The sequence below is a fragment of the Rattus norvegicus genome, chromosome 13, assembly GCF_021556685.1.
Source record: "Rattus norvegicus strain SHRSP/BbbUtx chromosome 13, alternate assembly SHRSP_T2T, whole genome shotgun sequence".
Classification (NCBI taxonomy): domain Eukaryota; kingdom Metazoa; phylum Chordata; class Mammalia; order Rodentia; family Muridae; genus Rattus; species Rattus norvegicus.
Window position 1 is genome coordinate 8,955,503 of NC_141546.1, and position 14,427 is coordinate 8,969,929.

Genomic DNA, 14,427 nt, shown 5'->3' on the forward strand with positions numbered 1-14,427 from the left:
ACACCTTGTCTTGAGTTTCCTGTGAACCAGAAATTTGCTGACATAATTGTTTCCAGTTAAAGTATACATAGAATTCTGTTTGCTTACAGCTACTAGGAACTTCATCATTCTTCCTTTAATATAATAATGGTCAGTTGTTCCAATTTTCATTGAACTTTCATTCAGTATTCCAGTGATGGAAACTGGAGTTCCCAGACTACAAGGATAAGATCAGGATTTGTGCAAAGACTGCTTGGAACACATCTCAGTGTCCAGAAGCGGCAAAGCTAGCAGCTGAGACCAAAGGCTGTCAAGAATCTGTGGTTTAAAATAAATCCATGTGCTTGGTAATGCTACAGATTAAAAACGAGAAAAAGAGAGAGAGAGAGAGAGAGAGAGAGAGAGAGAGAGAGAGAGAGAGAGAGAGAGATTCTAACTTGCTTATATACTTCACAGAAAAGAGATCATTACTGGTTCCTTGCCTTGTTAACATTTGACAGATTTCTGGCAGCCTACACTAAACACAAAATAAGTTGATCTATGGAAAAGCAAGCTTGTTCCCAGATGTATGCTAGAAACTGAAGAACCAAGACCTCTAATGGAAAACCCCAAGGAAGCAAATCAAAGCCCCTCTTTTCCATTTTAAGATGTAAAGCTCTTAAGAGCCAACCATGGTCTCACACCTGACCTTCCACACCCACTTGACTCTACTCAACCTCCATCCCCTGCATTTAAAAAATTGTTTTTAAACATTTTTCTCTAATGCCAGGAAACTGCTTTGTCTCATTTGGAATCCACAGCACAAATCACCCTGCAGTACTTGTGGAATCAGCATGCCAACAGCAATCAAGGAGTGATGCAGATGTGGAAGGTCAGAAAGTCAGGAAACTGTCATATCCCTAAATAGCTAAACCAAAAATCCCAATTTGAAAACCTGCAGGTCAATTATCTAACCCTGCAGGGGAAATTTAATCACACAGTTCAAGCTTTCTTTGACTCTCCCTTATGAAGGGAATAAAAAGGCATTAGGCATCAGGTTAGGTCATCGTTAAGTTTTCTATTTGAGAAAATCCTTCCTACTAAGGTTTCTGTCTTTCAACACCTTAGGCATGCATTGAAATCCTGACTTAAATGGCGTAATTTGGGAAGAAGTGAAAGAGAAGGGATAAGTAGTTAGGGATGCTTGAATGCATGGATAGAAGGGAGGGGGTTGGAGAGAGAGAGAGAGAGAGAGAGAGAGAGAGAGAGAGAGAGAGAGAGAGAGAAGCACGTAGGTAGATGAAGCATAACAGAGCTTCTGCTGGGGACACCCTACGGACCAAGGACCCGCCCAGACCACTTTTAGGAACCACTGCGGGGCGGGCTCGGCGGGAGGAGGTGCTGCGCTCAAGGAGCCTATGAGGAGCTGTTCCACCACTCTGGTGCTGAATCCAGCTCTCACTCTCGAACGAGGTGCTTTCAGTTATTGGCAAAGTAGGCTCCAAGAGGTGCCCTGGAGTGTGGATCTGACCCTTTAAGAAAAAGGATCCGTAGGAAGACGAGGCAGGCGAGGAAGCCAAGCACAGAAGGGAACAGTTGCAGGAACTGTAAACGTCGATCACAGCTCCCATCTCAGAGGAAGTCCTGCTGCTGTTTCCATGGAGTATCTGAGGATCAGGATGGAGTGAAAGGAGGAGAGGCATTTCAAGGAGGTGGGAGGGGGTCAGGCTCTGCGGAGGAGAGGGAACATTGAAATAGAGAAAAAGGAAGGGAGTAAAACCAACGCTTGTGCCTGCGAATTAGGGATTCTATTGGAAGAAATCTCTCACTCAGGGGGAAATGGATTCTCTACAAAGACTGAACGGCCTTTTGACTTTGGTGCTCTCTGCCTTGTGGCATTTAGGATTAACAGCGTCAAACTGTGAGTACTTGGAGCTTGGTGGTGGGAAGGAAGGTGAGGTGGGATAGGATGCTACTTGCAATAACTATCCAACTGTGAGACTGTATATACTCTGCGTAAAAGAAAAGAGTAGGGTGAAAATCCTAAGCAGTGTGGTTCGACTATTCCAAGCACCTCAAAAGTTGGCAGATCTCTAATGAACTTGCTTTGCTGAATTGCCTGTCCTTCTTTGGAATCATAATGTTCCCTTAACTTGCTGCTATATTCATGGTCCTTAATCTCAGCCAGGAATGCACGGGCCAGGAATAAGCCTCTAGAGGTTGAGACATTCGGGAGCCACCAAACAAGGTGATAACAGGGTACTGACTGCAGCTCCCACAATTTGAAATGTTACTGGAATCCCTCTACCCTAACTTCCACCCTAAGCTCCCACCAATCTCTCTCTATTAGAGGCATAAGGTTTCACCCTGGGATCATTTTGTAACCAATGACTACCCATATAAGGGTTTGGGAGTTTGAGTCTAAGAATTGTAGATTAAATGTAATTGCTCCAGGATATAAATGGCTGCCCTGTTATAGGAGGGAGTACTTATAAAAATATACACTCCAACCTCAAGATCCTGGTGCCTGTGAAGAAATGAGCATGTACTGTGTTATCCACATTTCCACGCTAGCAAGTATATTAATTTAATAGACAGGAATTATTGACTCCCAGGAATCTGCCACCTGCACTATTTATTTAAAGAATCCAGTTTGTCAAACTTGAATAATTCACTAAAACTGTGAGACGTTCAAGCTCAAATGCTCAGCTGCTTCTCTAGGCGGAGGAAGGGAAATTTTTCCTTTTCTGGGAACTCCTAAATGAGAAAGGATGCATTTATGCCATCGGTGTTGTTTGCAAGGATGGCTTACCACCCTCCCTCAAGTTTCTGAGTTTGTTCCTTCGCTTTTTTTTCTTTAATGAAACACAGAAATATTACACAGATTAGAACAATTTATTTTACTTTTGTAAGTAGTATTCTCAGTATCAATTTAAAGGTGAGATGACTTACTACAGAAGAATTGTCTGCCTTATTCCTTAATCCTTACAGGATCTTGTCCCAGAACGTGCATTGTAGAGGAAACACAGGTGGATAGTTGTTCCAAATACAATCAGTATTTTTGTGTTCCAAAGATTGGAAAGCTCACAATCCATCATTGTAATATTCTTTTAAAGTTTGTGTTATAAAGGAAGACAGAAGTGGCTACCCTCTCCATCATGTTGGGATAAGCAAGTAAATTATTTTAGAGGTTATATTGATGCAAGTTTAAGTCAGGTAAATTAAAATTTCTTTTCTGCCTTCTTTTCAGTTCCCTTTTCTTCCTCTTCTATTCCCCCTCCTTCAAAGTATTCCCTCAGTGAACTGAAGAAAGACCCAAGGGCCTTAGATAGGAAGAGCAAATGAGCTAGTTTCTCTACCTTTTGGAACACTAGAGGTCAGTGTTTTCCAGTTGATTCAAAGGTGTGTCTTTGAACTGTGCTTTCTCCTTAGCATATTCCATTATTTGAAAAGAATGAATACTTTGGAAATCCAAAAGTTGGGAGTGGGGGATACTGATTAAATGAGTTGATGGTACAGCAGGAGTGCAGGACTTGAGTTTCTTGAAAATTCCTTCTTAGAGCCATATTTTCAGTAAATTAATTTAACTAAAGACAACATATTTTAATAATGAACATACATCTAAATGACATGAGCTTAAGACTTTAGCTTCTCATAGCCACAGCAGTTACAAATCTAGCTTTGGGCATTTAAAAAGTGGTGATAATGAACTTGAAAATTTCTCATATAACAGTTGCATCCCCCACTTCCAGGCAACATGGAAATTTAGTGAGTGCTGCTTGTTAAGTATGTTAGAGGCAGTTTTTTTTTTTTTTTAAGGAATATCAGTGGGAGTTTATTGTACCATACAAACTGTATACGTTCAGTAAACATAGGCGTCCTACAGGCACTGATTCTGAAATCAATGCATATAAGTGTTCTTTGGAGCCTATAAGGTGACTCTCCTCAAGCACCTTATGAATATCTTCTAGATTCTCTGGGCTGGCTGCTGTGCCCAATTTTATTCATCAAGTAAAATATTGGGTTTCCTATGAATGTCCAATTGGCTAATATTTGTATGCATAGTTTGATGAGTTAGAAATTTCCTTTCCAAGAGTTTCCTTTATTTTGATTTGTGAGAATAGTTGTTTGAGATTATTTTCCCTACATTTGAAGGAGTTTCCCCATGTCATTAGTAATGGCAGCCTTCAAGAATGATTGTCTGCCTAGGTTCTTCCATGATGGACAGACAGATAAAGTTATTAATTTATAGATGTGGGGTTTCTTATAAAATAACTTTTTAATTCTCTGCCATCCTTTATAATGACTTGCTGTTGCTGTTATTGTTGTGTACTGTGTACCTATTTGTATACATGTTTGACTCTCAAATACTCTGTCTCAAATAGGGGCCACAGGGAAAAATGAATGCTTACCCAATTATAAATGTTATAAGCTTCTAATTAAGCAAAATGAAAACAAAGTCAGCCTGAAAGAATTCCAGCCACAATACAAATATTACAAATCTATGGTGAGAATGCAATTATCTACCAGTAATAAGAACCCCTGGAAATATCACCATTTTAGATTTTCAGGATATTAAACAGCTATAGTATTTCCGTTGGGTATATCCTGAGAGGACTGGTTAATTTTGAATACAGATATAGGTCATTGTAAAAATTTTAATATTATTATGTATTCAACACTTTGACATAAGAAACTGTGATATGATTTGAGAGTTTGAATAAATGAGACCAGAAGTCAGCTTCTAAGATGTTTTAGTCCCAGTGAAGTCTCAGATCAGAGGTCAAATGTATGTTTAATTATTGTCCTTTCCAGCCTGCCAGCAAAATGCAGCGAGCAATTGAGAAATGTGTCTTCTTCAAATTGAACAGCAGCTAAATATCTAACTAACAGTATTCATCTAAGATTAGACAAGCTAAATTTTTATTATGACAAAAGTAAGGTATGCAAAACATAAGCAGACTGCAAATGACACACACGGAAATACTGTTAATTTCATTTGTAAAAGAAACATATTATGTGAGGTAATTTTAAATTTTAAAATAGCTTTGATTTTTCTGTAATAACTTAGAACATTCACTAAGTACCTCTTTGAAGTTTATTCCTACTCATTTTAAGAGTCCTAGAGAAATGCTATTGTGATAAGAATATAAAACTCTATGTTCTAGATTTTTCTCCCATGCTGAATTTCACAAGGTGTTTGAGAAGTTGATTATGATAGTAAACAGATATCAGAACTTGAATTATCTGAAGATTTTTAACAATCCCAAGAATATTATGAACAATGAACGTGCTGTTCTTGTTAAGCAGAATTGCTGTGCAGTATTTTCTGTAGCACCTACAGCTACCAGAAGGGAGGGACCCGTGTGCTGATCAGTCTGAAAACTTTCTCAATTATCAAACTAGCTCATTTTGACCTTTAATGATTGATGTGAAATCACTTTTCATTTCCTTCACATAAGTCCCATATCAATTTGCAACTATAAAATATAAATGAAGAACTAGAGCAGGTATTTCATAGTAAAGGCACAGCCATGGGAGAATATTAATATCTACTGGAGTAGCTCTGCTCTCACCTGCATTCTACTTCTAAGGAATGGGCTCCTTCCCAGCTGTATCCTTCTGTTTGCCCTGCCTAACTGGCCTCAGTTTCCTTCAGTGAATCACTTTACTTTCTTGTGTCAAAGGATCATATAATATGATTTTAAGCATCGCTAAATTTTGCAGTTTTCAATTGAATGTCTTTCAGTTGACAAGATATGGCCTGTGGGTGATAAATTCAACAGATAAGAAGACTGGGAGTGGGTGTAGTTACCTAATAAAGGCAGAAGAAAATGACATTTTGCAATTTTGAGGAGAAGTTGAATTGTATTTGAAGAGAAGTTCCAAACGCTGATTTGGAAGCAATGATGACATTTTGCTTGTTTCCAAATAAAACTACTTCATTTAGCTACTGCCATGGTTGCCTAGTGACCTTGTAAAAGTTTTTCACCACCATAAATAGCCTTGGTTTTGCTGAATAATGGCCTGGATTTAGTTACAAAGACAATATTTACTAGTAATGGGTTCTTATTGTTAACCACAGATGCTACTTACTAATTATTTCATATCCCTATGTTTGAGATCAATGTACTTCAAACCTAGAAGTTGTATAATCAGAGTAAGAAATTTAAGTAATGAAATTTAATTCCTACTAGTAAGCATGCAGTATATATCCCCCATTGCACACACTTATACTTTACAAGGTGCTCAGCAAGATAGACTGGGTGATTGGTTCATATGAATGAATTTCAGATGAGTAGAATTTAACCATGTCTCCCAAATCACTAATTTAAGCAAAAAGAAAATTCTGAATCTTAATCTCTGTCTATTTTTAAACACAAATATCATTGTAAATAAATATTTTCCAATGTATGTTCCGTTGTAGTTTGTATAGCATCTGCATAATTTTGGCAAGGATTCTCTTAAGATCAATCAAAACTTTAGCCTTGGAGAAGGGCATGAGCCAGGAGTTTTCCACAAATCAAACCTCACAATCACACCTGAATAAAGAAAATGCAAAACATTCAGACTAAGTCTTGAAGCATGACACTGTACAAAGGAACACAACTTTGTATCTGGACTTGTACCCAGGTTGAGGATTTACATTTTTTTTTGTACTTTTAGTTAAATTCTTGATAAGGGATGAAGAAAACCTTAAGGAGTGATTTAGAATATAATGTTGTACATAGAGAAGCACAGGACAATGCCAGAAAAAGCGCTTCTGTTGACATTATGTCCCGTAAGTCTGCCAATGTCGAAATATTGTTCTGCTAAAACCATAGTTCACAGAGCTATGAAGCATCATAAGTGACAAGATGCAAGTCTTGATCTGGCTTTGTAAAGTTAATACAAATCTCATCTTCAATATCCCACCTAAACAAATATAGACCATTTTACAAACAAACCATACTGTTTTTTGTCTCTTAGATTTATTTGTATGTGCGGCTTATTAATTGACCTACAGTATCATCTTCCCTTAAAATTTTTTACTCATAGTTTCCCAACTATACAGTCTCTCTCTCTCTTTCTCTTCTCTCTCTCTCTTTCTCTCTCTCTCTCTCTCACTCTCTCTCTCTCTCTCTCTTTCTCTCTCTCCTCTGTCTCTCTCTCATGGTGCATGTGGTGGTAATATTTGGGGGAATGTAGATGGTAAAGATCAAGATATATTGCATATACATATGAAATTATCACAGAATAAATTTTTCTGTGTAGATTTGGTTGCTCCTATTTATCTTATTTTTATAGCACGTTCTGTAATACTTGCTGCTTCAGCTAAGATATATGACATCTTTGTCATACTTTACTTGAATTACTGTATCCAATACTGAAAATACTGAGCAAGCAGATGAAGGGAGGAATGAACTAATGGTTTTTAACAAGACTTTTCATCTTTAACTGTGATTTTTCTACTCTGTATTGGCAGAGACATGCATTTAAGACATGTTTTCTTGTGTTATTATTTTAACGACTATTACTTTTCACTGCTATGGAAATATGTAATATGTAATATGAAGCAAAAATTCAGACTATCTTATATAGTGTGAGATATCCAACATGAATGTTCTACTGCGTATTTCTCTGGATTCATTGCAGGAAGGCCTAACTTGGGCACAACTTGCCCCTCCTGTACTGAGGTCATGGTCTTTAGCCACCTGACTTTACTACAAGATTGAGTCTATTTGATTCACTTTCTTTTTTCCAGATTACAACACCCAAATTCTCTTCTCTTTCTAGTCCCTCCCTTATAACTCCTTCCCCCTAGTTAGTATAGTTAATATAGTAGTAACCCCTCCCCTTCTCCCCAAGTGTACCCTGAGAAATATAGTCCCAAAAGAACAAAGCATATCATCGTCCACTGAGGCCCAAGCAGGTTGTCCAGTAAGGGTAATGCCCGGGAAAATAGAGACAGTCCCCACTCCAGTTGTTAGCGGATCCACATGAAGACCAAGCTGTTATATCTGCTACAAATGTGTAGGGTTACAGTACCCACATGCTCACTGGTTGGTGATTTTAATCTCTGTGGGTTTCCATGGACTCAGGTCAATTGAGTTTGTAAGACTTCTTTCAGTGTCCTTGACCCCTCTGCCTCATTCAATTCTATCCTGGCTCTTCCACAAGGCACCTTGAGCTTTGCTTGATGTTTGGCTATGAATTTGTTCCATCTGCTACAAGATGAATCCTCTCACCAGACAGTGATGTTGACATTCTAGTCTGCAAGCATGGTAGTGGATCATTAATAAGGTTAGGAATTGGCTTTTCCATCTGGGATGTGTCTCAAGGTGAGGCAGTCATTGGTTGGCTGTTCTCTTATTGTCTGCTCCATTTGTATCACTGTGCATCTTGTAGACAGGACAAAATTGGCTTTGAAGGTTTTTGTGAGTAGGTCGATGTGCCACTCCCTCTACTAGAAGACGTGCCTTTCTATACAAATGGCCACTTCAGTCTCTATATTCTCCACGAGTAGGAATCTCAGATAGGGTAACCCCATAGATTCTCTGCTTCTTCCCCACTCCCAGATCTCCACCTACTCCCAGAGATGTTGCCCATCAATTTCCATTTCCACTCCTAGACTTTCCCTGCAGCCCCTAACTTCTGTATGCAATGTTAGTGAACATTTTCTCTATACTTTGAAAGTCATGTGTCCCCAATACTATAAGAAATTTCATTTATAGACTTAGGTTTGATATACAGGAGTATTTGGCTTGTATTCAATGGAATTTGGTGCTGAATTACAGAAAAAAAATTGTTTAATGGCAAATCCACTTCATTACTCTTATAAAAATTTGAGACATCTAGGTTATCTTAGTTATGAACAGAAATGTCTTAGATATGAACAGATATGTCCAGAGTCTGTGTATGTTACTCATTTGAAGAACATGCCAATGAACTTAGTTTAAGTGTTGTTTTTCTTTTTCTTTTTATGTGTGTTTTCCAATCTGATTTTATTAAAAGGTCCACAATGATCTTACTATTTGGATTGAATGAGATTCGTAGAATTGTGGTTGACACTACTGTAGTTATGTAAATGTAGGGGAAAGGGTGGGAAATTTTTAGTTTAATATGTGAATTTCGAAAAGCAATACACACACACAGAAAGAAACATAGATAAGATTAAGCCAGCTGAAAATATTTAGTGAGGATTACTGGAGGTGGTGGGGTATGATCAGTGTGGTTCAAATGTCCAAAGTTATATTTTCCCAGAAAAAAACAATGGAGAGTTGCAAAAACAGTTGTCAGAAACCAAAAATTCCCCTAGGAGATAGGTCTTAACATGGATCACAGTTAAATGATTATATGAACAGTATTGGGCAAGCATCATTTTTTTAATATTTGGGGTATGGAAAGCTTGCTGATTGGATTTTATATTAGTATTTTTCCTTTTTTTAACAATTAATAATTAATCTTTAATTATAAATAGAAAAATAAAAGTGTCCATCCTACTGTTATGTAACATTTTTCTCCTAATTGAAAATTTTTCTCTAGGAAGGAAGGATTATGAATTTCTAGAGGTGAACAACTCACAAATCTCAGGAAGTTCCTGAAATTATCAAGATTTACAAAGTCTACGCCCAGGTTATAGATTCCTGCTAAAGGAGGAGATTCTCTGACCACTTGGGCCACACTGGGTGGGTTGTGGATGTAGCTGTCTTTGATATGCTTCTGTAAGAAATCCCTTACCCAGGGTTGGGGATTTAGCTCAGTGGTAGAGCACTTGCCTGGGAAGCTCAGGACCTGGGTTCAGTCCCCAGCTCCGGAAAAAAAAATCCCTTACCCATACTCATAAATAATCCCAATACCTCATTGGTTTACCAAGTTGGATTTTGGAGTAATCATTACTTTGGTGTCCGATTCAAAGCAAATGTGCATCTGATTGTGACTCCTTAGGAAATCTCTCCCACAACAACTATATATGAGCTTGGAACATTGAGTTACATTTATTAATGGTTTTATATGTGTCAATGTGAGTGAAAAGTTTAGAATTATTTTAACATGAAATATTTTATTTAGGTATTTTGACCAGTTATAAAAAATAAAACCCCATTATTTGTTACTTTAGGATTTTAAAATTTATTCTTTGATAATTTTATATATGTATACAATCTACCTTGAGCATATCTATCTTCACCTCTACCTTCCCACTTCCTCTGGTCCCCTAATACGGCCCCCTCCCTTAAGATCCTCTTTAATGCGGCCTTCACACACATGGGCTACCAGAGATTGGGCAACATAAGAGTGACCACACTCTTAAAGAAAATGACTTCTCTCTCAGCATCCCTCAATATCTTCTCAGTTAGGGGTAGGGCTTCATGAACCTCTTTCATCCATCTTGACCCATGTTGACTCCTTTCATCTCAGAAAAGAATTTCAGGAAAAGGGACAAGTCAGAGTAAAGATAGTGATGTGGGTTTTTGTTTGTTTGTTTCTGTGTTTGTTTGTTTGTTTTTATTAACTTGAGTATTTCTTATATACATTTCGAGTGTTATTCCCTTTCCCGATTTCCAGGCAAGCATCCCCCTCCCCCCTCCCCTTTCCTATGGGTGTTCCCCTCCCAACCCTCCCCCCATTGCCGCCCTCCCCACAGCAGTCTAGTTCACTGGGGGTTCAGTCTTAGCAGGACCCAGGGCTTCCCCTTCCACTGGTGCTCTTACTAGGATATTCATTGCTATCTATGAGGTCAGAGTCCAGGGTCAGTCCATGTATAGTTTTTAGGTATTGGCATAGTCCCTGGAAGCTGTGGTTGCTTGGCATTGTTGTACTTATGAGGTTTCGAGCCCCTTCAAGCTCTTCCAGTTCTTTCTCTGATTCCTTCAACGGAGGTTCTATTCTCAGTTCAGTGGTTTGCTGCTGGCATTCACCTCTGTATTTGCTGTATTCTGGCTGTGTCTCTCAGGAGCGATCTACATCTGACTCCTGTCTGTCTGCACTTCTTTGCTTCATCCATCTTGTCTAATTGGGTGTCTGTATAAGTATGGGTGACATGTGGGGCAGGGCTGAATGGGTGTTCCTTCAGTCTCTGTTTTAATCTTTGCAACTCTGTTTCCTGCCAAGGGTATTCTTGTTCCCCTATTAAAGAAGGAGTGAAGCATTCACATTTTCATCATCCGTCTTGAGTTTCATTTGTTCTAGGCATCTAGGGTAATTCAATCATTTGGGCTAATAGCCACTTATCAATGAGTGCATACCATGTATGTCTTTCTATGATTCAGTTAGCTTACTCAGGATGATATTTTCCAGTTCCAACCATTTGCCTACGAATTTCATAAAGTCGTTGTTTTTGATAGCTGAGTAATATTCCATTGTGTAGATGTACCACACTTTCTGTATCCATTCCTCTGTTGAAGGGCATCTGGGTTCTTTCCAGCTTCTGGATATTATAAATAAGGCTGTGATGAACATAGTGGAGCACGTGTCTTTTTTATATGTTGGGGCATCTCTGGGGTATATGCCCAAGAGAGGTATAGCTGGATCCTCAGGCAGTTCAATGTCCAATTTTCTGAGGAACCTCCAGACTGATTTCCAGAATGGTTTTACCAGTCTGCAATCCCACCAACAATGGAGGAGTGTTCCTCTTTCTCCACATCCTCGCCAGCATCTGCGTCACCTGAGTTTTTGATCTTAGCCATTCTCACTGGTGTGAGGTGAAATCTCAGGGTTGTTTTGATTTGCATTTCCCTTATGACTAAAGATGTTGAACATTTCTTTAGGTGTTTCTCAGCCATTCGGCATTCCTCAGCTGTGAATTCTTTGTTTACCTCTGAACCCCATTTTTAATAGGGTTATTTGTCTCCCTGTGGTCTAACTTCTTGAGTTCTTTGTATATTTTGGATATAAGGCCTCTATCTGTTGTAGGATTGGTAAAGATCTTTTCCCAATCTGTTGGTTGCCGTTTTGTCCTAACCACAGTGTCCTTTGCCTTACAGAAGCTTTGCCATTTTATGAGATCCCATCTGTCGATTCTTGATCTTAGAGCATAAGCCATTGGTGTTTTGTTCAGGAAATTTTTTCCAGTGCCCATGTGTTCCAGATGCTTCCCTAATTTTTTTTCTATTTCTTCTAGTGTGTCTGGTTTGATGTGGAGGTCCTTGATCCACTTGGACTTAAGCTTTGTACAGGGTGATAAGCATGGATCGATCTGCATTCTTCTACATGTTGCCCTCCGGTTGAACCAGCACCATTTGCTGAAAATGCTATCTTTTTTCCATTGGAAGGTTTCGGCTCCTTTGTCAAAAATCAAGGGACCATAGGTGTGTGGGTTCATTTCTGGGTCTTCAATTCTATTCCATTGGTCTATCTGTCTATCTCTTTACCAATACCATGCAGGTATTATCACTATTGATCTCCAATACTGCTTGAGTTCAGGGATAGTGATTCCCCCTGAAGTCCTTTATTGTTGAGGATAGTTTTAGCTATCCTGGGTTTTTTGTTATTCCAGATGAATTTACAAATTTTTCTGTCTAACCCTTTGAAGAATTGGATTGGTATTTTGATGGGGATTGCATTGAATCTGTAGATCACTTTTGGTAAAATGGCCATTTTTACTATATTAATCCTGCCAATCCATGAGCATGGGAGATCTTTCCATCCTCTGAGGTCTTCTTCAATTTCTTTCTTCAGTGTCTTGAAGTTCTTATTGTACAGATATTTTACTTGCTTTGTTAAAGTCACACTGAGGTACTTTATATTATATGGGTCTATTATGAAGGGTGTCATTTCCCTAATTTCTTTCTCGGCTTGTTTCTCTTTGGTGTAGAGGAAGGCTACTGATTTATTTGAGTTAATTTTATACCCAGCCACTTTGCTGAAGTTGTTCATCAGCTTTAGTAGTTCTCTGGTGGAACTTTTGGAATCACTTAAATAAACTATCATATCATCTGCAAATAGTGATATTTTGACTTCTTCTTTTCCGATCTGTATACACTTGACATCCTTTTGTTGTCTGATTGCTCTGGCTAGAACTTCAAGAACTATATTGAATAAGTAGGGAGAGAGTGGGCAGCCTTGTCTAGTCCCTGATTTTAGTGGGATTGCTTCAAGTTTCTCTCCATTTTGCTTAATGTTAGCAACTGGTTTGCTGTATATGGCTTTTACTATGTTTAGGTATGGGCCAGGAATTCCTATTCTTTTCAGGAATTTCATCATGAAGGGGTGTTGAATTTTGTCAAATGCTTTCTCAGCATCTAGTGAAATGATCATGTGGTTCTGTTCTTTCAGTTTGTTTATATAATGGATCACGTTGATGGTTTTCCGTATATTAAACCATCCCTGAATGCCTGGGATGAAGCCTACTTGATCATGGTGGATGATTGTTTTGATGTGCTCTTGGATTCGGTTTGCCAGAATATTATTGAGTATTTTTGCGTCGATATTCATAAGGGAAATTGGTCTGAAGTTCTCTTTCTTTGTTGGGTCTTTGTGTGGTTTAGGTATAAGGGTAATTGTGGCTTCATAGAAAAAATTCGGGAGTGATCCATCTGTTTCAATTTTGTGGAATAGTTTGGATAATATTGGTAAGAGGTCTTCTATGAAGGTTTGATAGAATACTGCATTAAACCGGTCTGGACCTGGGCTCTTTTTGTTTGGGAGACCTTTAATGAATGCTTCTATTTCCTTAGGAGTTATGGGGTTGTTTAACTGGTTTACCTGTTCCGGATTTAACTTCGGTACCGGGTATCTCTCTAGGAAATCGTCCATTTCCTGCAGATTTTCAAGTTTTTTTGAATATAGGCTTTTATAGTAAGATCTGATGATTTTTTTGAATTTCCTCTGAATCTGTTGTTATGTCTCCCTTTTCATTTCTGATTTTGTTAATTTGGACACACTCTCTGTGTCCTCTCGTTAGTCTGGCTAAGGGTTTATCTATCTTGTTGATTTTCTCAAAGAACCAACTTTTGGTTCTATTGATTCTTTCTATGGTCCTTTTTGTTTCTACTTGGCAGATTTCAGCTCTGAGTTTGATTATTTCCTGCCTTCTACTCCTCCTGGGTGTATTTGCTTCTTTTTGTTCTAGAGCTTTTAGGTGTGCTGTCAAGCTGCTGACATATGCTCTTTCCTGTTTCTTTCTGCAGGCACTTAGCGCTATGAGTTTTCCTCTTAGCCCAGCTTCATTGTGTCCCATAAGTTTGGGTATGTTGTACCTTCATTTTCATTAAATTCTAAAAAGTTTTTAATTTCTTTCTTTATTTCTTCCTTGACCAGGTTATCATTGAGTAGAGCATTGTACAATTTCCATGTATATGTGGGCATTCTTCCCTTATTGTTATTGAAGACCAGTTTTAGGCCGTAGTGGTCTGATAGGATGCATGGGATTATTTCTATCGCTCTGTACCTGTTGAGGCCCGTTTTTTGACCAATTATATTGTCAATTTTGGAGAAAGTACCATGTGGAGCTGAGAAGAAGGTATATCCTTTTGCTTTGGGATAGAATGT

General features: G+C 38.4%; 1 protein-coding gene across 2 annotated transcripts in view; it reads left to right on the forward strand.

The window, feature by feature from the left end:
- Nucleotides 1–1,361: 1,361 nt before the first annotated feature.
- The window catches only part of Cntnap5a (contactin associated protein-like 5A), a 982,002-nt gene continuing 968,936 nt past the window's right edge, over nt 1,362–14,427 (forward strand). The window contains exon 1 of one of the 2 annotated variants that reach the window (XM_087580548.1): nt 1,362–1,879. In XM_087580548.1, the coding sequence (XP_087436674.1) occupies nt 1,798–1,879 (82 nt within the window). In that variant the 5' untranslated portion in view covers nt 1,362–1,797. 2 annotated transcript variants of the gene reach the window in all.